This window comes from Pantherophis guttatus, chromosome 1 (assembly GCF_059756535.1).
Source record: "Pantherophis guttatus breed Tessera chromosome 1, ASM5975653v1, whole genome shotgun sequence".
NCBI classification, from domain to species: domain Eukaryota; kingdom Metazoa; phylum Chordata; class Lepidosauria; order Squamata; family Colubridae; genus Pantherophis; species Pantherophis guttatus.
Window position 1 is genome coordinate 198,987,757 of NC_142063.1, and position 26,042 is coordinate 199,013,798.

Sequence of the window (26,042 nt, forward strand, 5' to 3'; positions counted from 1 at the left end):
AATGGGTTATTTTTTTTTTTTTTTTGAATCTTGCGGTGCATCTTGGAATTTGTAGTTTCAGCCTTTCTTTCGTTGCCATTTCCGGAGAGCCTGAAGAGTGGAAGCTTGAAGGGCGCAAGGATTGTGGGGCGGCTAGAGTGTTTTTCTTTCCCGTACTGCAACGTAAGAGAGAGGTATTGGGTCGGAATGTATTTATGGGAAAGGACGGGTGGCAATTAATTTTTTTATCTAAGCCGGGGGGAAAGTAGAAGCATCTGCTGCTTGTAGCAAAAGGAAAACGGGGGTGCTAATTAATTAGACCATTTTTTTTAGGATTCACAACCTCTGTAATAGGTTACACAACCTAATACACAACCTATTACAGAGCACACTACAGCATGGTTTAACAGTATAAAATTTCATCTAAATGACACTATCTACCTAACTAACCAAGACAGCTCAAAAAGCTGAATAGGATTAGATCTGCTTAATATTTGAAAGAGACCATCGAGATATACTAACTAGAGCTATAGATCAGTTCAAAGTTCAAAGCCTTTATTGTCATTGTATGTATCATGTATACAGCGAAATTGGTTTTATTCTTGTATGGACTACTGGTGCAGTCCATACAAGAATAAAAGAATAATCCTTATACAAGTAGTTAGAGGGGAAAAAAACCTAGTCATATGTTTCCATATGTACGTCATATTCTGTGCAACATGTATATTACTCCGGTGTATGATCTTATGTCGTGGTATATAAATATTACATACTACACTGGTGGCACCAGTGAAATTAGTCATATTAATCTGTTTGTGGTGCTATATTGTGTTTAGGTGTATGAAGTAAAAAAACAAAGCAAAATGAGAAGGCAAAGGCAACTGTAGTCACCAAGAGTAAAACTTGATTCAGAAGTGATTTTACTATGAACTATAAAAACAGTACACTGTTGAATCACAGATAAAACCTCGGATGAAATCACAGTGTGTCTCCCGTAACCAAATGAAGCTTGAGCAAAATCTTTGTAAAGTTCTCTCAATGACCCAATAATATCACTTGCCAAAGTCTCATTCTCTCTTACATAGCTCAGCTTCAGGTCCAACTATAGGGACAGTTGTATAGATGCAACAGTTTTTCAAATAGCCTGGTTGAACAGTCCCACTTGCAATCTGAAATGATTACAACCCAAATAACAGTTAATATCTCATTCAGTCCTAGGCCTAATATTAACACTCTGGGGGTGGTTTCAGAGCAAGTGTATCCTCCACTTTTGGAGATAGTAGGAGGGATGAGCTCTACCCTCACATTGTTATGTCTGTCTGTTATGTATGTGGAAGCTAGCTATTTGATTTAAAATTTTGCAGGATTGAGTTTCTGAACTAAATGGAGCATCCCTTCAAATAAGGCAAGCAGTCTGCTGAAGACTACCATCCTTTATTCCCTTGTAAAATGCCTAATGCGTCATCTAATTGCCAGCTAAAGATGAAGAGAAATTATGAAGGTGGCCAAATACTGAAATTAGCTACATGATAATTTATTTCTTTATTGGTATAATTTGAATATTTAGCATGACAAAATAATTACAGATCTAATATCGAAAGGTCAAAGCAAGTGAAAATATTGCCTTGCCTGACTTCTCATATTCATAACTGTCACTTATCATTTGCAGTTGCTAGTAATAGATATTTAAATAACTGGGGGTGCTGTTTTGGGCATACATGTAAGTATACATGCCCACAACTTGAAACATTTTGATATTCCTTCAGAGAGGCATTTGCTATTTTTTAGAGGAAGCCATTTATGTCCCGAGGCATTGGGTTTTTTTTTAAAGAAATATGACTTGTTTTAAGGAAATAGAATGTCTTTCCGCATGAAAAATGGAATCTCTTTACATAATACAGTCAATAAATCCACATGCAGAAGCTGACTTTTACAGGCAGTTGGTATTTGTTGGGTCAGAAGCAATAGTAAAAAATGTAATTTTTCCTCTTTGCATGCTACATTATTTTGAACATCCACCTGCCTTCTTGCACAGCCCATCTCACATAATAGAATAAAGTATTCTTTATTGCCCAAAATGCAATGCATTAGATGCAGACTTGATGTTCTGTAAATGGATGTGCTTCTTCCTTTTACTCAAAGAATATTCTGGTAGAAGAAGGGAGTGGTAGCCCAAGCCTCTGGAGTTAATCATGGGGGAGAGGTGTGGGATGAGGGGGAGAATCTGTGAAGTTTGTCTTGTTTTGCAAAATTTGGTTAGCCAAAATCCACATCTAAGAAGACTAGCTTCATCTTCTATTTATATGCAAATAAACCCTTCTTTCCTCCCCAATAAAAGTATGCTGATTTAAATAATTGAATTAAAACTCTGTTTCCATATTGATATATAATTCCTGTGCAGGAAGACATACACTAATTATTTTGCTCTAACAAATTATATACATATAATTATGCATTATTTTCTCTTTGAAGTCAGCTGGATGTAAAATGTTTTAACTATATATAGATTGCACTTTAAATATGCATGCTAATTTTTATGATGTTCTAGTTTTAGAAATTAGGCTCTTCTCTAATTTCTTCAGCAAAAAGTGTCTTAATTGTAATAGATGACTCATTAGTATATGCATGTTTTATATAAAAAGCAGATTTTATTTTAAATCAAGAGGGTTTTTTAAAAATTTTCTTTGAAATGCAGTCCGATATAGATTAACTTAAAAACTAGTCTCGTTAAATTTAATAGGACCTATTGTCAGATAGAATTGCAGTTTAATACAATTTATTTTTAAAAAATTAACATTTACATTTTAAATAAGGTGGGAAAACAGAGTAACATGAGCAACCTAGAATTAAGGAGAAATTTCTGACAGTGAGAAAGTTAGTCAGTGGAACAACTTGCCTCCAGAAGTTATGGGTGCTCCAACACTGGAGGTTTTTAAGAAGAGATTGGACCACCATTAGTCTGAAATGGTTTAGGATTATTTAGGATACCCCATGCTTGAGCAGGGGGTTGGACTAGAAAACCTTCAAGGTCCCATCCAACTTTGTTAATCTGTCTCTTTAACATGTGCTGACCAAGTTGTGTATTTTTCCCCTCCTTTTTTCCTCGTTGAATTTTTTTTTTTTTTTTTAGTTTTCTCATTGGCATCTTTCAGTCTCAAGAGACTATGGCCCTGATGGCGTGCCACAGGTGGCACGCGGAGCCATATTAGTGGGCACACCAGCTCAGCTCTGGGGCACATGCGCGCGCCGGCCAGCTGATTTTCGGGCCTTCTGGGCCCACCAGAAGTAGGGAAACAGGCTGTTTCCTGCCTCTGAAGGGTCTGGGGGGGGGAAGGCCCGTTTTTCTTTCTTACCTGGCTCCAGATCCTCTCTGTGTATCTGGGAACGGTGAAAACAGCCTTTCCCACTCCCTTGGAGGCCCTACGGAGGCTCAAAGGGCCCATTTCCTCACTCCCGGTGGGACAGGAAGTGACTTTTTTCCTGTCCCCAGCCTCCAGAGACTCCTAGAGAGGCTCCTAGAGCCTCATAGAGAGGTTCTGGAGGCTGGGGACAGCAAAAAATGTCACTTCCTGTCCCACCGGGAGTTGGGAAATGGGCCTTTTCAGCCTCCGTAGGGCCTCCAAGGGAGTGGGAAAGGCTGTTTTTGCCGTTCCCAGATACACAGAGAGGATCTGGAACCAGGTAAGAAAGAAAAATGGGCCTACCAGGCCATCATGTGCCAGGAGTGGGGGGGGAGGGAGGAGGGGGTTGCGCACACATGCGCGCAGGCACATGCGCATGCGACCCTCCCCCGCCCCCCCCTCCTGGCACGCGATGGCAAAAAGGTTAGCCATCACTGGACTATGGTATCGTGCTCTGGAAAGAGGTCCTAAAACAGCATCTAGTGTGACTAAAAAGGCCAATTTGAGAGTGGCAATCCCTTCCACACTGAGGGCAGATACGTTCTGTCCCCTGCCCAGCCCCCAGATTTCACTGGTTCCGGGACTGCCTCTTTGCCTCAGCCTGCCGAATAAGTGTCTCTTCGAATTGGAGAAGGCCATGCTGCGTCTTTAGCCTCCAAGCTGAACGATCGGAGGTCAAGATTTCCCAGTTGTTAATGTCCATTCCCAGGGCCTTTAGGTCCCTCTTGCAGATATCCTTATATTGCAGCTGTGGTCTCCCTCTGAGGCGCTTTCCCTGCACGAATTCTTCATACAAGAGATCTTTCAGAATCCAACCATCAGCCATTCTCACGACATGCCCCAGTCAGCGTAGACGTCGCTGTTTCAATAGTGTATATATGCTAGAAATTCCAGCACGTTCCAGCACATTAGTTTTCTATGACTTTAACAAAGGGACTATTTTCTGATTAGATTAGCAAAGGTAACAGTCCAGATCTGGCAAATATCATGCCAATTTTAGATCCAGCAGATGCAAGTCAGCACCGATCTAATTCTGAAATGTCCATTTAAGCTTATTTTTGAAACCATATTAGAGGAATTTTCTGCAGCCAGGCAGGACAGCCATTCTGATTCAGTGTGCAAAGTGTGCATATATAACACCTGCTGGAAACTTTTACCCAAGATATGTCTTTCTCTCATATAGTGCTGCTATTGAGGGATGTCGGGAAAACCCGGGGCGGGGGGGCAGCTGCTTTTAAGATGTTGCCAGTAGGTGCTTTGTGGACATCTGCACATCACCAATCACATTTTGCCCTTCAAATCAAGATTGCAACACAGCCCTAGTTCGCCACATATTTATGTTCATGGGTGTGTGTGTGTGTGTGTGTGTGGAATATAGGATACTAGTGAAATCCTTGTGTCCGTTTAGACCAGGAAAATTGTGAGTTTTAACATTTTAAACTATACATGTCCCTGAATTTCCACTATGACCAAATTATCCAATTTCCAAAAAAATACTTTATATATATTTATTTTGTTTTATCAACAAGAGTAAAATACAAAACAAAAAATTAAAAAATTTAAACACTAACAACAAAAACAAGAAAAAGAAAAAGAATAACCCAAAGATCAAATAAATCTAACATTAAACATAAAGAATCTACCCTGTCTGGATGTTGAAGAGAAAATAATAAAAAAACTGCTGGATTTTCCTCCACTTATTTAATGGAGCTACAAATAGTAATAAGCTTTCCCATCCTTATTTAATAAAAAATACCATATTAAATAAACAAATATTCCAGATGGTAAAGTCTGTAATAATCAAATCAACTCAATCAATTTCCAAAAAACTTCATCAAAAAGTTCCCAGGGAGATGGATCCAAAACCACAGTTCCTGATAAGCCAGCGTTCTATATTATGTTCTCAAAGAGTATTGTGAGCATTGCAGCCCAGCACATTTGGTAGGCATTCGATTGAAGTAGGCAGTTTTATAGTATTTTTCTGGCTTGCAAAAGAAAGAAGATAGGATTTGAGGAGTGGTGGAAATTTCTAGTCAAATGTCTGTAGCCAAGTATGATTCTCATTATTTATCACAAGAGGCCTGATTTGGCCTTTTATATGCAGTGTTGCAGCATAAGTCATATATTGCATGAACATCTTAAGAAGCAAGTCTTCCTAATATTTGTGGCACTTATTTCTGAGAGAAAAAAATACTATTAGTATCATCAGTCAGTCAGATATGAACTTGTTATATAGTAGGATGGTGTTGGTGGTGATGATCAGAGTGATATGATTTGATTAACTTGTTTAGTAGAACATGCTCAAATATCCCAATTTCTTTGCATAGGTAGTGACCAGCACATGGGCCTTAGAGACTTTTGGAAGAACTACCGAATTTTCATTGTTACAGGAACTGGCATGGTGCTAATACATTGGGGATGGTATAAAATCAAGTCCAATCCCCTTTTTCAACCAAAAAAAGAGGACTATTATGAAGACTCTGACATTGTGAGATATGTGCTGCAGCAGGACAAAGAAAATGAAGGGAAATAATTGTAAACTGCTACAGAATGATTTAAGAGGTAAGTACAGAATCATTAAAAGGCAACAAAAATACAGGTGGTCCTTGACTTATGACCAAAATCGAGCCCAACATTTCTGTTGATAAATGAGGCATTTGTTAAGTGAGGTTTGCCCCATTTTACAACATTTCTTGCCACAGTTGTTAAGTGAATCACTGCAGTTGTTAAGTTAATGATGCAGCTGTTAAGTGAATTTGGCTTCTGTTGTGGTCCACTGGTGGCTTGCGGAGCTGGCAGCAGAGCCAAACAGTGAGGAGGCTGGGAAGGAAAATGGGCCAATCCTGCAGTCTGGGTAAGGCTCGGATGAGGGCTCTGCGTCGGAGGCAGAGATGAGGCCAGGGCCATCTGGGAGTTATGTGCGGACTCTGGAGCCTCCAGAGTTGGACATCAGCGAGGCAGAGAAACGGGGATATCCTGTTTCCAGTGCATGCATGCGCAGAGCTGCCAGAAGGCAAGAACAGTTAAAACAAAAGGGTCGACTTGGGAGTAGGGCTTGGAGATGATTGGCTCCTCCCCATAAGACATAAAGGAGGAGCAACTGTTGTTCGTGCTTGGCAGTTTCAAGACTGCAGCTCAGTGTTGACTCTGTGTTTCCGTGTGGCCTTGCAAAGTTAATTGCCAATTAGGTCTTGGCAGTGTGTCAAGGGAGATTAAGGTGGGTGTTTATCAGCCTTATCAGAAGAACTGTGGCAGACTTCTGTTGGACTCTTTACCACTATTTGGGACTCATCTGTGAATGAACAGATTGAGAATGAATGGGCTCTGAATGAGCAGAATTCCGAGCTGTTGAAATAAAAAGGGTTTTTGGGACTCACTGTGTGCTTTTACTGTATCAGGAAGCCTAGGTCAGAATAGCTTCCCCATTAACTTTGTTTGTCAGAAGGTTGCAAAAGGTGATCACATAACCCCAGGATACTGCAACCGTCATAAATATGAGTCAGTTGCCAAGCACCTGAATTTTGATCACATGACCATGGGGGTGCTGCAACCATCATCAGTGTGAAAAACTGTCATAAGTCACTTTTTTCAGCACCGTAGTAACTTTGAATGGTCACTAAACAAATTATTGTAAGTCGAGGACAACCATTAAGTCAACCAAAGGAAATGTTGATGAACAGCTAATCTCTTTAATTTCCTACACCCTGTTGTGGTATTGATGCCTCTTCTGGCAGAACTGTGGTCTGGAGTCTCCCTGTAGGTGGCATAGTAATAATCAGCAGTAGATGGCCTTCAGTGTCAAACCATAAGGAAGCTTTCCTGACATAGGCATAAATGTCAACATTGCAACTTCTGTGAGTAAATCCTAAAACCAGGAAATGAACTGGCAAACCAGTAGTGGGATTCAGCCGGTTCTGTCCGGGTCATACGAACTGGTAGCAGCGACTGTGGGAGGCTCCACCCACCCGCCCAAACGTAATGTGTGATTACTGCGCATGCTCACATTTGCAAATCGGTAAGGAAAGTAAGTGAATCCCACCTCTGGCAAACAGACAGCTAAGGATCTGCTTTGCTGGCATGGCATAGAATTTTCTCTTGGAAAATGAGGATTAGTAAAATTTAGCAGAACCAGGGACTTTCTGATCTGGAGATATTGCTTCTGCCAGCAGTTCATTAATTGGCCTCAAGCAATTCATTTTGTCTGAATTTCATCCTGTTCTCGGAAAAAAACCACAATGCAGTATAGAATTTTGGGAAAAAGATTTTGGAAAAAAGCATACGGATTTTAAATACTCAAAATGGACAAATATGTAAGATAATATATTATAATTTGGTGCTTTGGCCAGGATTAATTAAAGGATTAGGCAAGAATCCTAATATAGGAACAAATAATCCCAATATTGATTGTCTCTCTTTTTCTCTGTGAAAATTGTATAGTTTGATATCCCATAGCAATGTTATAGGGCCCCCGTCTCCCCCCTCTCTCCTTCCCTCCCCCCCCTCTCTCATACACATATACACACATACATATATATGTACCAATTGTGTATATTCATTATACAGTCCTAGCTGGTTAAATTCATCAGCCATTTCATTTTTTAATCACTTTACAATTTTTGTACATGTAGCAGAACCAAAATATTAGGCAATATTCATGTGATGCTGAACAGCTGCAGTTCATCTGCTACCTTGGCAGAGCTATTACGAATGCAGCTTTTGAGCATAATTAATAACAGCACACACTCTGAACTCATTAAAGCAAAATTTGTATCTATGCCCTTATTCAAAATCATGTGTTCTTAACCTGGCTATGTCTGAGCTTTTTTAAAAAAAGCTTTTATCTTTTAAGATAAAAGACTGATGCAAATTAACGAAACTATAAAAAGGAAAGGAGACGTTCATAGGTAAAAAAAAAGGAAAAGGGTATATATAAAAAGTGACTCTCCTTCCAGAAAAGTACAATTTCATTAACATCATCTGTAACATTTCAGTAAAACAAAGATCTCTTCTTTCCATAGCTCAGCCCTAATCAATAATCAAATTATAAAAATTTATCATTCAGTCCTAATCAGCAAAAGTCTACCAAAAGTAATAACATTATATTTGTTATTATAATATATTTCAATTTAAGATCATATATAATAGTTCAACGTAATCAGTCCATTTTGTATTCCAACTTGACACTTTCTCTACTGTAAAGCAAAATAAATCTCTCATTTATGACCTGATCTTTAAAACCTAGTTGTTCAATCCTGGTCAAAAAGAAATTCCATTAATAGCTATCAGAAACCACAACATATATATTGACTCTGATCAAATAAATCCACTTTGAATTCCTTCTGTTTACTTTTCTAGATCTTTAATCCTGTCAAATAATGTCCCACCAGCTAATTTCTTATCATTTTCTCTTTCTTTCCTCTTAGGAACAGTTGCATTAGTTTAGCACATCCCTTTTATAAATCAAAGATAAGATGAGTTTCCAAGTCACTCTTCTGATTTATTGTTTGTATCTCCCCTTTAATTATTAAGATATCAGCTGGTTTCATTTGTAAATTCTTTGTGGCATCTTTTTCCATATCACACTCATATTCTGGCATTATAAATTCATTTTCAGACCCACAGCTTCTTTTTCCATATTACTTTTGTAATCTGGCATTTTTAAAAAATACTAATCCACATTCAAATCAACCTCAACCTGTTTTATTCAATAAAATCTGTTGTTCTTCTATATCCCACTGTTCCAACATTAGACAATCTTGTAAATTGAGTACAGTGCTCTGAAACAAACTTAATTCTTTTATAGCAAAACATATTGCTCCATTGTATTAATAGGTCTCTTCTCCTTTAATTATAATCCTTAGTTCTCTCAGGTTCGCTCTAGTCAATCTTCAAAGTCCCTTCTTAACATCTGTTACTTTTCCAATCAGTAAAACATTTCCACAGGAGATGGTTTCTTATAGTTAATTTCAAAAGCTTCATGTATTCTTTTATAACATTTTAAACACCCCATAGGAAATATTCTTTCAAGTTCATCTACGCCATTAACTTTCCAAAGTCAATATTCTTTTGCTGTATTCCAAAAATTAAAGTTCAATTCCATGTTAGGGCCAGAATGGCAACATGTCATTCTATGTGGATGCCCCAGTTGGTTTGGGGCATCCTTTAGTTGCCTAAGTTTAATGACTTCTATATATAAATTGGTGCTCTAGCTTTATGCTGTAACAGATAGAGCTAGACAGTTGCGCTAGGGTCTAGGACAACTTGTTGCATGAGGTCAACTCATCATGGGACAATCCATGTGGGATAACTCAACACAGTGAATGTTATCTGCCACTGTTTCGTCTACATTATTTCCATTTTTATCAGTGGAAATAATGTTGAAGAAACAGTAGCAGAACCCTGCGTGGAATTGTCCTTCCATGATTTGTCTTGCTGCAAGTTGACCATGGTGAATTATCCCAGGGCAAGAAGGCTGTGCCAGATTGGTCCATTCCACTTGCACTATTTATTTCATTCTGATTGCAAACGTTGAGGCCTTTTTTCGAAACCACCAAAATTTAGATTCTCTTGCCAATTATTCCTGGGGCAGTTATTAGAAAACAGTGTATGAAAGATCTGGCACAAAAATTGGTAAACCCCCCACCCTCAAAACAGTCATGGTAAAAATCTTGCCTTTTGTAATTTCTCTTTAGCTCGTCAAACCTACAGTTTTCTCCCAAAAAGGACATTCCACATTCCTGGATATTGTATCGTTCAGATTTTTACCCAAGATCTATGATGTGGCTATGCCCTTTTTATTATGTATATACAGTATGTATACATGATGTTCTTTAATACAATGAAATCTGGACTTTCTTGCAATTGACACAAATCCATTTCCAATAAAGTTTAAATTAATCAATGTCATATATATGAAAATATTTTAAATATCACTAAACAGCTTCAAATGATTGCTAAGCTATGAGCTGAGAAAATGTGTAAAAATAACACTTTCATCTGTATACCTCTAAACAGAGAAGAAATAAATCCCTGTAAATCAAAGATTGAGTGCTTTATTGGCAAAAATCCATAACTGCCCACTGTTAATGCTATTTTTTCTGCATGATGCTTATATAAAAGATTACGGTGAGTAATCTGAGTTGGCAAATTATCAATGTTTTCTACCATGCAAAATATTCATTCTATGATTATACCTCATTTTCAGAGGTTGTTTGCCAAGAGTTTTCACTGAAATAAATTGTCTTAATAAATGTATTTTTCTGTGATTATACTATTATAAGATCTCTTTTATTCCCCTCCTTCTTATAGGCATAACTCCTTTATTTATTATAGGTCTCCATCAACAAAAGATGTAAGGCAGCTGGAATAGGAGGAATTGGCTGCCCATGCCTGGATTTTTATTCATTGGTGCCCATGTTGGTATTTACCATCTACCAAAAACAGCAAAGCTTTCTTCAAAAACAGGGCATGGAAATAAACTCAAACGGTCTGGTTGAATGAAACAACTTCAGCAATTATCACATTGATCACATTGTTTAACATCGAATAAGTGCTGTTAAATCCCTTTGTTGTATCGTTGCCTGAGAAGAAAACCCAAGGTCTTGCATGCCTATGTATAATGATAATTAAAAACTGTTTTGTAGAAACGAAACACTTCTAAATCTTGACTGGAATTTTCTCGGGAAAGATGTCTCGGGCTGATGTTAAAAAACCTTCCCTCTGCACCACTGGGCCTTTAACTAAGGAGGTGATTAGCCAGGCTGTTTCTGCATTTAGTAAGATAATGAGGTCCTGCTACGGCCCCACCGGTAGGCTCAAACAATTTCACAATGGCATGGGAGGATACGTTCGTATTTCATCACAATCTTCGGTTTTGCTGAGCAGCCTTTGTGTCACTCTCCCCGTCTTAAAGCTTCTGGTTGCCTCTGTGCAGAATCACCTTGCGCTCTTCGGGGACAGTGGCTTATTTACGGCAATTTTTTGCTGCAGCTTGCTTGAAAAATACGAGAGCTTGAATATTGCTCCATACCCTTTCATTAAAATTAGCAAACATATTTTGAGCCTATGCATTGACTACCTTTCATCTGAAACCTGTGGTTGCCGAATACCGGTGGACTTCAGCAGTTCTAAGCTTCTCCTTAGCCTGGTGCGCAGTATTATATTGAGCAAACGCGCTTGCATGCTTAGCAGGAAGGAGGCCGATCATATCAGTATATTGGTGTTAAGAGCCTTTCTGTTTACAATCCCCCAAAACGTGGATTCGAGTGCCGTGCTGGGAAAATGCCATTACATACCTGTAAAAAATAAGAGAGTTATGGATTCTACTGTCTATCCTGGACTTTTAATTGAAATGCCAGAAATGCATCTGACTCCGCCTTTCAAAAGAACTGCTTCAGGCCAGATCAAAGTGGCTCTGTTTGGCATGTCTATGTCAGGAGATTTGTCTCATGCCGGAGAAGGAGCCATAGTTATCCATCATGGAATTTCTCTAGAAGCCGAAGTGTTGGATCAGTTACTCAGGGTAGGCAGGGAAGTAATAACTGATGGTGTCGGTCTTGTGATATGCCAGAAGGTCATCCACCCAACCTTGAAACAGTATTTAAAGGAGAACAATATTGTTGCTGTCGAGAGAGTTGGAATAAGAATGATGGAGCCCCTGAAGAAAATGACAGGTAATGAATAAGCTTTCAGACATGATCACTTCAGGATATGATCCACAAGAAAACGGGATGTGGCAAACCATTAGCAGAAATTTTTTTTTTTTTGTCAGTTCTCTAGCTGTCCAAATTGCAAATGCTAGACTGTTAATTGAGCAATAGCCAGGTGTTTGACCTATCTCTAATCTCATACCATATATTTATTTGCTTAGTTAATGTATTTGGTTTCCCATCTCTTGTGCATAACTTTGGGAGTCTTAACAATTAAAAACAATAAAGAACAATCAACTTTAAAACAACAGAGTTAACATAAAGTAACTTAGCAACTAGGTAGGAATACTAAGTTAACACAAGTAAGACCAAGAAACGAATTCACCCATACTCTTGGTCTCAGACTCAATGGCAAAAGCCAAGTTTTCAAGGGAAGACCACTTGGGGGAGATGAGGTTCCAGAAGGCAAGTCTCATGGCAGAAAAGGCTTTGTTCCTGGATCCCACCAGATGGCGCACTTTTTGGACAGGACTATGAATATGCTTTTTCCACCAGATCCCACATAATGGGTAGACATCAAATATTTCAACAACTGTTGCTTACCTCTGGTTCTTTTTTTTTTAATTGCAGCTCTTGTAAACAATTGCTTGAAAATGAGTGGAACTTTCCATTCCGTAATGATAAACCCTATTAAAGCAAGATATCTTATCACTCGGTCTTCTATTTACACTAATCCATGTGAAGCTCCCTAGAAGTATCACAAGTGTTAAAGAACAGATAATGGACTACATTTCACAAATCAAAGCTGTCGAGTTCACACACTACACCAAACTAAAATCAATTTTGTTTCCTTCCCTTATCCTAGGCAATACTATTGAAACATTCCTGACATATTATTTGTATTAAAATAGTTGATATACAACTTCATTGAATAATTCAATTGAAACATCTCTGTGAAAAAATATCCAGGATTTAAAAGACATCAGGTTATTTAAAAAAACATAAACAGCATTAAAGTCAGTCTTGTTAGATCCTAGAATTTGAATCACAATCACACATTTCCACAAAATGTAATTGCATTCAGCAATATTAAGAATAAATCATTTGAAGCACTATCTAATTACTATGCTCAACTGCAACTTATTCATAGCCTTTTTGACATACTTTAACTACAATATTGCATGTAGCAAAGGCAGAATCAAAATTGGCTCCATATAATGTACTAATGAAATGTTAATGAAAATCACTTGTGTTTCAGCCTCTTTGATGGTTCAACTCTCACAGTCATATTTGCATCTGGGAAAACCATGGTGTTTTGTCCATGTCCAAAAAACATTAGATGTTTTGTCTAGACCTATCATAGTTTTCTTCTCAAGTAAGCTATGCCATTTTTTTCATGACTGTATTCACTATTTGAATCTAGAAAGCTAGGCTTCTTTGAACTTCTCTACCTACTATTTGCACGGGGTTGGCATTGCCTCTTGACTTAATTTTCCTTTGTTTGATTTTGATATACAGGAGCAAATTGTTTTTTTGTACTTTATTTTTTCACTTACAAAACGTTCATATTTTTCATTTCTGACCTTGAGAATGGCTTCATCACAAAGATAGTTGATATTTCTCCCAGGAGCTTTAATTTCTATTTTCTCTAGTTCGGCATTTCTCATGACATATTCTTCATGTAAGTTAAATAAGAGGTGACAATCTATATATAACCTTGGGTTACTTTTTACCTGATTAATTGCTCCATGTTCCATTATAATTGTTGCTTCCTACAATTTATTCAGTAGGAAGATATGATAACCCAGCCTAGGTTTTTAAGGGCTTTTACAAGTAAAGAAAAATGGGGTATCTGTTTGAAATTCTCTTGCCTTTTCCATTAGTCATCAGATGTTAGCAGTGAATCCAGCTAGTAGAGCCAGAAATTCTCATGTATTATTTAAGACTGGATAGCAAAATCTTAAAATATTAATCTTACTAGTGAAGTTCAATTGTTTGAGAGTTTGAGCATTCTTTAATATTGCTCCATTTTTTACATTAAATTACAAATCTATCTTTTCCATTCCTTAGACAACAAGACCTAAGATTGTTATGGGGAGGATGCAAATAATGCTTGTACATTATAAACCATCCAGAGAATATGGGACAGTATATAAGCCTAAATGCTATTGCTATTTGTAAGATTTTGAACAGTTATAATGATATTTCAACAACTTCTGTGCCTTTTTGATTGGAAGTATTTTTGCTAAGTAGTAGATTTGCTGAGGAGAGTTTAATTTCATTTTTCAAAATGTCCAACTAGAATAATGAACAATTTTTTGTGTCTTTCATCAATTTTGACAACTATTTGTCAGTTCCTCTTTATATTGATACCATCTCTTCTTACTACCAGTATCTTCTTTTCTCCCATAGAATTTTGCTTTCATCTTTTAGGCCCACATTTTCATATATGTAATGTTCTTATATAACTCTGAATGCATCAATAGCAGCAATTTGTATTCTTTTCCTGGTGTTTCCGGGTGTTGTTTTTTTGTTTGTTTCATCTTCAAACTACAGAGTTCTTCAGACATTCTATGAATCTAATCCATTAAATCTATTCTTTGTTGGATCCATAATTCTACAGAATATAGCTGAAGTCATATCTTGTAGTTTTGATTATTTAATTCGTCTTCTGTGGTTTTAGCTGTAATAAAGCTTTTCCATTTCTCTTGCAGAATATATAATCAACCTGATTTCACTATTTTATCCATCCATTGACATCCATGTGTGTAGGGTTTTTTTTTAATTGTTGGAAGAAGTGTTTTGCTTCACTGAATATTACTGGCAGCATTCTCTTTCCTGCTTCATTCTCTACAGTGAGACTAATTTTTCTGTTATTCCAAATTCTCTTAGACTTTTAATTTTAGCATGGTATGATAAAGTTAAAGTTAATGTATATCTTAAAAATCATTATATTACTGTGCCATATTGAGAATTTGGAACTGATATAAATTCAGACTGTACCCAAAAATGCCTTTATGGGTCTCAGCACAAGAAATATATTAACGGAACGAAACAGGTAAAGAAAAATAATTAACTTATCAAGAGTTGTTGGAACAGGAATACAGGGAACATAAAATGAAATCAAGAGAACAATTAATGCATAGGGATTTAGTTTTAAATTGTCTTCCGATATATAAGAGAAAGTTTTAAGGTAGATAAACATTTAGAACTGAGCAGCAGAAAACAATTTGAAGTTGAAATATGTATAAATAATGAACATGTAATTGCTAAGATGTATAAATTTTTCTTGAAATTTGAAACAGAAGAATAGACAAGAGTACGATAAAGTAGATTAAAAACTTTGGATACACTATGCAGTGGGAAAATATGTGGCTAAAATGACTGAAGTTTAAATTAAATCAGCAGTTAAAAGAATTTTTATGGAATGTTGTACCATTAGTATATGGCTCCAGGAAAGTTGTCTAGAGTGGTATAAAGCAGGGCTGTCAAACTTGATTTCATTGAGGGCTGCATCAGGGTTGTGTTTGACCTTGGGGGGCTGCGGTTGGCATGGCCAGCTCAACATCAGTCGTGTCGGCACCTGTGGCAGCCTGAGCCAGCGAAACGGGTTCCCGGGCACCGTTTTCAGCTGCGACAGCCTCCTGCAACCTTCTGCCAGGGAAAACGGAGCTCCAGAGGGCCGCTCCATTTTCACTGGCAGAGGCACTGCAGGCCAGTCCTTCGCTGTTTCCAAGGCAGCCCCACAGACCTGATCTAAGCACCCCGTGGGCCAGATCCAGTCCCCGGGCCTTGAGTTTCACACCCCTGGTATAAAGGTACTTCAGATTTATGCTGGAAATGTGATCAATATGAAAATCATTTCCTCATGCTTGATGGACTTAGTGGAAATTTCTGGGTTCAGAAACATGTAATGATTTTAAAAAATGTTAAAAACCAACATTCAGCTGAAACCAGAACTTGTCTTAAGCAGCAGCCGCCAATTTACAAGGCCATCTTGGTGCTGAGTAGAGGAGGCTACAACCCAACAGCAATAGTAAGGTTGCCTTCCAAAATATTGAATAATGTGTGTCCAATCATCTATCATATTTATATGAAAGGAAGGTGACCTGTTAAAATGATTTCCACTCCATCCCTTTCAAAGAAAGATTAGAAATCAAATAGATTAGAAAAACTGCTGGGCCTATATGACTCTCCTACCAATTAACTAGAAAAAATGATTAATTAACAGTACTTGCAGATATCCATATGATGGATAATGTTGATAATTCATTGTCAATTGATCTGATCTTTTTATTAGAATATTTTAAGTCCTTGACTTTCACCAAAGCATTTAGGGCAATAAATCTCACAAATTAAGTTCCGTGCTTCTTTTCTGAGATTATGTTTTCATAATATAAACTTTATTCATTTAATTTTTGCAGCCCTATTAATTGTAAGGTTTGTCCAAATTCCCTGCCTCTATTTCTTGCCACAGAACATTTAAAGAAAATAGAAGCTTCAGAAAATATCAGTTTTTATCCCAAATAACTTTTGCATCCCCAGCAGTCATTTAAAACAGGCTTCTTTGTTTATGGGATTATACATGCCTTTATTTTCCTTAATTGATTAGGTTCTCAGCCAATACCTTCTTTACAATTCCTGTCTCCTGCTTGTTATGGCCATCTAAAGGACTTACAGACTCAATGTTTTGATTCAAAATGGTTCCTGCATCTAATTCCTGATCAGCCAGTTGTCTGCAGCTTGCTACTCTGCAATAGGAATGAAACAGCATGGGATGAACTAAAGGTACCACAATCTCGTTATATATCTTGCAGCAAGCAGTAGATTAAGGTTATTAGAAGGCTAGACTCTTGGTTAATTCTCTACACATGAAATCAATAATAATGAAACCATGGGTGTCAAACTCGCGGTGTCATGTTGCTGTCATGTGATGTATCATGACGTTTTTCCCCTTTGCAGTATTGGGTGGGTGTGGCCTGCGTGTGACACATCTGGCCTGCGGGGCGCCAGTTTGACACCCCTGTCTTAGACCATTAAACGCTTGTGGAAATCAAGAGTTGTACTACAAATAAGATGCTTAAGGCACTCTTTAACAAATAACCAAAATGGACCAGGTCTGGAGAGTTTGTTAATGAGAGGGAAGATGATTTAGGGAAGGGATGCCAGGAAGACAAATACAATATATAGACATGGATATAATTGGCATAAAGTTTGGAGAAAAATATAATTGTCATGAGTTTCCTTTCTTTCTTGTCAAGTGAAGTGAAGCTGCAGGTGTAAGTGTAGGCCTCTTTCAGCCTTTCCATATACAGGTAGCCCTTGACTTACAACAGTTCATTTAGTGACCGTTGAAAGTTACAATGGCACTGAAAAAAGTGACTTATGACCATTTTTCATGGTTACGACCTTTGCAGCATCCCCATGATCTTGTGATCAAAATTCAGATGCTTGGCAGCTGATTCATATTTATGACCATTGTTTTGTCCGAAGGTCATGTGATCACTTTTTGCGATCCTCTGACAAGCAAAGTCAATGGGGAAGCCAGATTCACTTACCAATTGGGTTACTAACTTATCAACTGCAGTGACAACTGCAGTTTAACAACTGAGGCAAGAAAGGTCATAAAATGGGACAAAACTCACTTAACAAATGTCTCAACAACAGAAATTGTGAGCTCAGTTGTAGTCGTAAGTCAAGGACTACCTGTATTGTGAAAATATAAGTAAACAGATAAGATCATGAATCAGAGGTGGGTTTCAGCAGGTTCTGACCAGTTCTGGAGAACCGGTAGTGGAAATTTTGAGTAGTTCAGAGAACCGGTAGTAAAAATTCTGACTGGCTCCGCCCCCATCTAGTCTCTGCCTCCCAAGTCCCAGCTGATTGGGAGGAAATGGGGATTTTGCAGTATCCTTCCCCTGGAGTGGGGTGGGAATGGAGATTTTACTGTATCCTTCTCCTGGAGTGAGGTGGGAATGGAGATTTTACAGTATCCTTCCCCTGCCATGCCCACCAAGGCACACCCGCAGAACCGGTAGTAAAATCTTTTGAAACCCACCACTGTCATGAATGTGACCTTAGGGGTTTCTTTAGGAAAAAAGATAGAATAAAACTATAATAATGTAATATTTGGACAACATTGAACAAGTAGATATTTGACAGTGTTTTGGACAGTGAGTGTAATTGTTGTTATGGGGCAAATATTCTAGTATTCTGTCAGAGAGCTGATGAAATCGGACTGAGAGGCATTAAATTGTGTTTCTTGATTTACAGCTGCCGCTTTTAATGACTATTTTAAGGTAATTAGCATGATGAGTATGTTGGCACAGAAATCTTCTCAAGACAAAAAAAAAAATAACACCTCTTTTTATCCAAAGATGAGGTGATAAAAGAGAAATGAGAAATGATTAGATAAATGGGGCTTTGCAAAGTGCCTGCAAATAGGCTAAATTCCACTGAGATTAACTCTTGGGTTTGTTTAAATCAAGAGACTATTGGTTTAGTTGCTGGAAGTTAATGGGGTTTCCATATCACATGCTGAGTGCAATTGTCTGAGCAGAGTAATGACAGAAGATATTGTAGAATTCTGGTGAGAAAAAGAGTGGAGTAATCCTTAGAGTCAAGAAAATATCTCCCATGCCTGAAAGATAAATAATCGCTGAAAGGAAGGGAGAAGAAACAAAACCTTTTACAAGCTTAATCAAAAGTAAGCATTTCTAATGGTAGAAGGGCATATCTCTTACTATGCACATCTTTATCTGACTAATTATTTGGCTGCAGGCTATTGAAGCACAATTTATGCCATGGCAATGTTTGCCGTGTTCCTGATCATCACACCTATTAAGCATGGATGGGACATAATCTGGGGTCTGTTCCAGCCTAGTTTTGCTTCTGGGAAATGGATGGGAGAAGGAGGATAGAAAGCTGTTTAGGAAATTTCTCCTTGGTTACGTACTGCTACATATGGGCCCACATCCAGTTACCAAGATTGTATTATAGTAGCTTCAAAATAAAATAATCTGTTGTGCGGTGTTTGTTTGTTTTTTAAAGGGGAAAAAGATAGCGAATGATTTCTGTGGCTATTTAAATGCTGGCCAGAAGGAAGGAAAATAAAAAAAAAATATCTCAAGTTTTGAAATGAATTGATCAAAGGAACAGGAGCTGCATAATCCAACAATCCTGTCCAGTTCATAAAATCGTCTCCCTATCTTATTGCCAGGAGGTCCGTCTTAACTTGCAGGGGGAGAAGGTTCCCTAAAATTGGACTACAATAGGGAAAAGCCAAATCTTTAAAGCTCGCTTCAATACGGGGGATACTCATTATTCCCAGCCAGAAGAGGTAAATTTGATAGGTTGGTTCTGTTTGCAGAAGGTGAACCAACCTGCAAGTCAAGCCATATAAGGCTCTAAAGTCAACTCTTCGAATTTGATCCCTGTTGGAAGCCGATGCAGCTCTAGAAATCACGGCTGTTGCAATTCTCACTTGCCAGCATAAGGGCGGGTTCCACACAGTCCACACTAACTGCATTACTATTCAAAGGTAGCTTCATACAGAATGCATCACATTATGCATCATATTACCTGGTGGTAATAGCCATGGTGAGAGATTTCCAGGTCCTGTTTTTGTCTCCTGTATCGCTTCATCGTATTTGCAACATAGGGTTTCCACGGCAGTTTTTAGATCTTCAGGTTTCTTTTTGTTCCATTCTGATTTCAGTGCAACATGCGTAATCCAAAATTCTCTGTTGACTGTGCCAGTTGGTTATGCATAAAGAAAGTACTGTTTTGCTTTTATTTATTTTTTTTAGCTTAATCTTCTACTTTACAAATAGAGCGATTTGCACTTTTTTTTTTTAACCGATGCACCTTTTAAAAAACAATTATATTAAAATGAACGCAGGTAGTCCTTGTTTGGCTACCTCCTCATTTAGCAACTGCTCATTTATGATGGTGATGAAAAAATATCTTTTTTTTAATTTTTAATTTTTTATTATGATAACATAAAATGACTTTACAAGACATACAACATTTATATATATACTCTCTTAACAGCTATTTCGTGATGATCTTCTAGTATTTACATTTTCTCCCTTTTCCCTTTATATTATTCCAGTTTCTTCTTGTCCCCTCTCTTTTACTTACAGTGTATTTATTAAGACCCCTATTGTAAAAAAGGAAATAATGAATATGTCAATGTATAGAAAATATAAAGTTAATAGGGGTCTTAATGAAAAAATAATTTGATGAGAATCCTTGTATTTGCATACAGACCTTCGTGGTCTATAAAGCAAAGGAAAGCTGAACTAAAATTGTAAACATAGTCATGCTTTTACATAACTGCTTTACTTAATTTGACTTAAGTTGTCTATCCCAATTGTGATAGCTCAACAAAGATTACCTGCATGGTTTGCTAAGTATTTCAATGTTACATTAGTTGACTTTCAAACTGTCAACTGAAAGCAGATTGAAATACCTAGAACAATCTATGTTAGTCTGTAGTGTTACTGAGCAAATAAAATGGGATAAGAAGTATACCTACTAAACCAAACCGGGAATTCTTTTGCAGAAAGGGAGGATAAATTAATTGGAGATTTTATTTTTTTCTATTCTGTTTGGAGGGGAAAATATGAGCTTCTATAATACAAGTATTTTGGTGCTTTTTTCCCCCCCTCTGCAGCTTGCTTGTCAAACTGCAGAACATGCTTTGCAGTTAACAGTCAAAGATCCATGGATTTTGCTGGGCGGAGGCTGTACCGAAACTCATGTGTCCTCCTACATAAAGCACAAGGTTTGAGAGTTTTATGGGGGGTATTTAAATTATTTAAGGCATCTCAATGTATTCATGCTTATGAGTATAGATGAAACACCTTACTAAGACCACATGCTATATATTATATAACATTTAATACATGTATGTCTCTATATATTTGTGCATTATAAAATAAATATTAAGGCTATGGATAAAGCAAGGTAAGGTAAGGACATTGTTGAACCAAGCTTGATTACTAGTGACTTCATGTTCATGTAATTTCCTGAGCAATATAGGTAGTCCTAGATTTACAACGCTTTCTTTAGTGACTGTACCAAAGTTACGACAGCACTTAAAAAAATTGACTTACAACCATTTTTCACACTTGCAACCATTGCAGCATCCCCGTGGTCACATGATCAAAATTCAGATGCTTGGCAACTGACTCATTTTATGATGGTTGCAATATCCCAGGGTCATGTGATCCCCTTTTGCGACTTTCCGGCAAGCAAAGTCAATGGGGAAGCCAGATTCACTTAACAACCTTGTTACTAGCTCAACAATGGTATTGATTCACTTAACATCTGTGGCAAGAAAAGTTGTAAAATTGGGCAATATTCACTTAACAAACGTTTCACTTAGCAACAGAAATGTTGGGTTCAATTGTCGGTCCTAAGTCGAGTACTATCTGTAATGCAAAAATGATTTGCCATTGCCTTTTCCTGGCTTTTAATTTGTTTGGTTTTTTTGTTGTTGCTGTTGTTGTTCCCAGTTTAGTTTGGCTTTAGGCTTGGGATCTCCTGGTGAGCCATATTAACCAAATCCATATTAACCAAATCAGGTCCTGCTAATTTTTTTTTGGGGGGGGGATCAGCCAATTCTGGCTAGGTGTGGCATCTGCTGTTAGACAAAGGAAAAGTATGCATAGGTCCTATGTTGGAAAATAAATAGAACCCAATTATGTTCTTTGACACAGCACTTGAAGGTCACACAATTCTTTTCCAGCAATAATATTAAATTGAGACAGAATAGAAAATATTATATGGGTGCATTTGTTTTTTAGGGCTGTAATATTGTACAAGGACCTCAATTATCTCTTCATTTTCATGCAATGAATCTTTGTCATGCAAGAGGATTTAAGGTAGTCCTTAATTATGATTGGTCACCTAGTGACCATATGAAGTTACAACCTGGGGTACCTGTGTCCTGCTTTTGAAGTTCCAATGATTGCTTCCCTCCCCTTGGTCACTTCATCACATTTAGGCACTTTGCAGCTGGCCCACATTTATGTCCATTTGTAAATCCCATGGTCATGTAACCATGTTTTTGATGCTTTTGCCAAAAACCAGCATTTACTTCTGGTTTTCAACGAAACAGGGCCCATAGCGAACCATTGATTTACTTAACAACCACAGCAAAAAAGGTTGTAAAATTGGGTTGGTCATGTGGGTTTACAACTTCCATTGATTTACAACCGCGAAAGGCAGGCTCCATTACACTCATAAATTGATGAGCAAAGTATTTGATACTTACCTGGGAGTCATAAACCACAATGGGTCTGTTCCCAGATAATCTTAAATTGAGCTATAACAGCAATAACAATAGCACTTAAACTTATATACCACTTCACAGTGCTTTACAACCCTCTCTAAGCAGTTTACAAAGTCAGCCTATTGCCCCCAACAATCTGGGTCTTCATTTTACCCACCTCGGAAGGACGGAAGGCTGAGTCAACCTTGAGCTGCTCAGAATCAAACTCCTGGAGTGAGCAGTGAGTTAGCCTGCAGTACTGCATTCTAACCACTTTACTTTACTTTATTTTGGATTTATATACCGCCCTACTCCCGAAGAACTCAGGGCGGTGAACAGCCAAAAGATAAAACACACATAATACAAAATTTAAAAAACAATGTAAAAGCACATTAAATAATTTGGCCCATACAGATTAACACACCCCTATTGTTTTAAAACAAATTTAAAATTAACAATTAAAAGGAAGTTAGGCCAGGCCAGCCTGTTGAAATAAAAAGGTCTTGAGGGCACGGCGGAAAGTGCGTAAATCCAGGATCCTCCGTATCCTCGGGGGGAGCTCGTTCCAAATGGCAGGTGCCCCCACAGAGAAGGCTCTCCCCCTGGGGGCCGCCAGTCGACACTGTTTGACCGACGGCACCCTGAGGAGCCCCTCTCTATGGGAGCGTACTGGCCGGTGAGAGGCTACTGGTGGCAGAAGGCGGTCTCGTAAGTACCCAGGTCCTAAGCCATGGAGCACTCTAAAGGTCATGACCAAGACCTTGAAGCGCACCTGGAAGACCACCAGGAGCCAGTGCAGCTCGCGCAGGAGAGGTGTTACATGGGAACGCCACGTCGCTCCCATAACCACCCGCGCGACCGCATTCTGGACCAATTGGAGCCTCTGGGTGCTCCTCAAGGGGAGCCCCATGTAGAGAGCATTACTGCGCCACCACGGCTCTTATATACTGATATATAGTATTATACTAATAGATGACCTACTAATACATAGTAGGTCAATGAGTAACAACAACCTTCATTTTCTCCTCTCTCTTCTAGAGTTGTAGTGTAACAGAGGGCACCTTGGAAGATCTAGGTTGTTCTTCGGAGGAATTCCACTTAGTAACTGACTGCTTTTGCCACTCATTGGAGTACATTGCTCGCTCTCTGGAACACGACAGTGGTGATGTTCTGACTGATACCCATTGGGGTCATTCGTGGTCTGTTCCACCTAACATTCCTAGCAACTCTGATTGGTCAGATTTTGTTCAAAAGTGTGGGTGCGGCCTTTGCAACCAACAGGAAGACCTCAATTGGAAGATGTTAAACTGTCGTTCTGTTTCTTTCCTTCCTCAAAATTGTGCTAACGAGTCCTCTGTCACGTCTGCTGACCATCTTGTCCTGGATTGTTTTGCCGCAAAGCGGAATGGTTTGCAAGTTGCAGTTGAAACAGCCCATCTCATTTTAGACATATCACATATAATTGAAGACCGTAATTAGTTGTGTGTGCATGTTTAGCGAGGGCAATGTATTTGTGCTGGCAATTCCAGGTCTCTTTCCAACCACATCCCTTGCAACTTCAGAAAAATCTGTAACAAGCATTGGAATTCTCAAGGTCATGTTTGGTATTTTCCACCAATCTATTAGTGGAAGGAAAAAGCAATTCCTGCTGCGTTACAGACCCCAGAGAAGCATTTGCACATATGCAAGTATCCTTAGGGTGCCATACTTATGGACCAGAAATAGCAGTTGCAAACTTGGCATTTCTTGATATAACATAGATATCTTTGTCTTTATTTTGGTTCCTTTGCATGTTTGATATTTTTAAAAAGGCATATGCTACTGAAAACACTTATACAAATATGTAACATCTTTTGCTAGGATACATGATCACTGGTTGTTCAGAATGTGAAAAGTGAAAGATTGTGACTAAACAAAAATTTAATGTACAGATGATACCACCAGAAATTATTTTAGCCTCTGTAATAAATGGTGTTTCTGATTTTAGCTCACCATGGAAAACATCATATATTGTTATGCATATAACAGGTTAATAATTTAAGGACTGAAGTGCAACATAATTGGATTCTAAATAACTATTTTTCAAAACACAGAACAGTCCAAGCATAAAAGTAAAATCCAAATTAAGAATATGTCATTTTTAATTTAAGAATTGTTTAATTTAAAACTGGTTTAGCTGTTTATAGATTGTTTCAGATTCAAAATATTTTTCAAGAGTACGTACAAAAAATATTATTTTTTTCTAGCATCAGCTAAATTAGATACATTACATTGAGAAATGTGTTTCTCATTTCTTTCCTGTTACCTTTATTAATGTCATTGCAGAAATGTTAATATAGGAAATAGATTTTGTTATCTGCTTTTCTCTTCCAAAACAGAAAAAGGTTTAAAAAAATGTGAAGTTCTTGCCTGCTGGCTTTTTTGAGTTAGCTGTTTTAGATTCTAAAAGTTTAGTTCCTAAAGAGGTAACCTTACAAATAATTTTAATTTCCTCCTCTAGTGTATATCCTATCATAACTGAAACATCAAATCTGCCTGTTCTCCTTCCATTTAATGCATCAAAAGTGTTTCAGATACAATTGGTAGTAAGAATGGATTGGTCCTGCCTGCTTACAATATAAAGCAGTTGCTTCTGTCTTTGAACCTGTAATATTCTGGGATATGGTTAAAAAAAGTCGCAGTGGTGGCTATCATAGTGCAATCAACATGCCACCATTTTTAAGTGTGTCACTTATCATGGCTACCACCTTGAATATATTTTACCAAACTCTGCATGCATCTATACTTTGAATATGAACGGACATATTTTTTCCTAACAGTTTATATAAATATGTTTTTTTTAAAAAAAAAATTAAACACACACATCTCATTTTGTTACTCTCTTCTTCACTACTATTAGCTACACAATTTGCAGGTGATCTTGAAAAGTGAGCTGTGAATTCTTGCCTGTGTTTTTACACCAACTTTGTTTAGTACTTTTCTTCCTGAATTGTTGAAATCAGAAAATCGTTTTGTAATCATGAGTGGTCTAATAAAGACATTACCTCAGATGGATCTTTGATTATGATTTTCTGTGTTTAATCTGCTTTTTCCTTTCATAATCTGTCTAAAACGAGAACTTAAAAAATCATTTTGTTTAAAATCAAAATAAAGAACTTACTGGTTTTGAAATGCTCTATATAGGAGGATATATCGAATGTAAATCGAGTTCCACATTCTAAGTGCTTGAAATCTGATCCATTGTTGTCATTCTCAAGAACATGTCAATGGTGTCTGTCAATTGATAGCTTCACTTCCATATGCCAACTACATCTGTAATCAAAATACCTTTGGAAACCACATCAAAATCAGGGCAAAACAGAAAATCCTACTTAACATAATCAAATCTTAACTAGATAATGCTCATGTTAGTCTGAATTTGTGCTATCCATTGGAATATAATCAGTGGTGGGTTCCTCCCGGTTCAACCCGGTTTGGCCGAGCCGATAGCAGTGACGATATGACGTCACCGAACCGGTTCTGTTTGTTCGAAAGCTGGGCCCTCCCACCCCCGCCGCCCGCATTATTCTTACCTTTTATTTGGCCCCAGCCCCAATCTATTGCTGTCTCCTGAGTCCCAGCTGATCGGCTAGAAGGAAAAAACCTGTTTGAACTCTTGCCATGGGGCTTCAAAGGGCCGCCCTACAGCTGATCAGTGTTAAAAGGCAGTGTGGTGGTAGACCGGTACCTCCAAAA

At 37.9% G+C, this 26,042-nt stretch overlaps 3 protein-coding genes across 6 annotated transcripts; all 3 read left to right on the forward strand.

Annotated features, from left to right (window-relative positions):
• The first annotated feature begins 66 nt into the window (after positions 1-66).
• LOC132711133 (uncharacterized) lies at positions 67-11,031 on the forward strand. Of its 4 annotated transcripts, XR_015731273.1 has the most exons (4): positions 72-173; positions 5,708-5,942; positions 8,804-8,849; positions 10,711-11,031. XR_015731273.1 is itself a non-coding variant. In XM_087882305.1 (3 exons), exon 2 carries the CDS (start codon positions 5,722-5,724, stop codon positions 5,911-5,913), a length of 192 nt encoding a protein of 63 aa, XP_087738431.1. In that variant the 5' UTR covers positions 67-162; positions 5,708-5,721; the 3' UTR covers positions 5,914-5,942; positions 10,689-11,031. The 4 variants fall into 4 exon arrangements, 3 of the variants coding, with proteins under 3 accessions (XP_087738431.1, XP_060545318.1, XP_087738430.1); XM_087882305.1 differs by lacking the exon at positions 8,804-8,849 and having other exon boundaries at positions 67-162; positions 10,689-11,031; XM_060689335.2 differs by lacking the exon at positions 8,804-8,849 and having other exon boundaries at positions 10,689-11,031.
• Positions 10,766-11,031, forward strand: LOC132711054 (uncharacterized). The gene is given in 2 exon segments (XM_060689067.2): positions 10,766-10,843; positions 10,845-11,031. Coding segments are annotated over 2 exon segments (114 nt in total). The 3' UTR covers positions 10,881-11,031.
• On the forward strand, positions 11,002-25,361 carry MKKS (MKKS centrosomal shuttling protein). The gene is made up of 4 exons (XM_034432374.3): positions 11,002-12,052; positions 16,641-16,816; positions 20,706-20,816; positions 23,346-25,361. Exons 1-4 carry the CDS (start codon positions 11,068-11,070, stop codon positions 23,784-23,786), a joined length of 1,713 nt encoding a protein of 570 aa, XP_034288265.2. The 5' UTR covers positions 11,002-11,067; the 3' UTR covers positions 23,787-25,361.
• Positions 25,362-26,042: the final 681 nt, after the last annotated feature.

Bases quoted from the DNA above. Each gene is read 5' to 3' on its own strand.
- MKKS (XM_034432374.3), top strand. From the start codon at position 11,068: ATGTCTCGGGCTGATGTTAAAAAACCTTCCCTCTGCACCACTGGGCCT. The intron at 12,053-16,640 runs GTAATGAATAAG...TTAATTGATTAG, and splicing joins GCCCCTGAAGAAAATGACAG to GTTCTCAGCCAATACCTTCT. The intron at 20,817-23,345 runs GTTTGAGAGTTT...TCTCTCTTCTAG, and splicing joins CCTCCTACATAAAGCACAAG to AGTTGTAGTGTAACAGAGGG.
- LOC132711133 (XM_087882305.1), top strand. From the start codon at position 5,722: ATGGGCCTTAGAGACTTTTGGAAGAACTACCGAATTTTCATTGTTACA.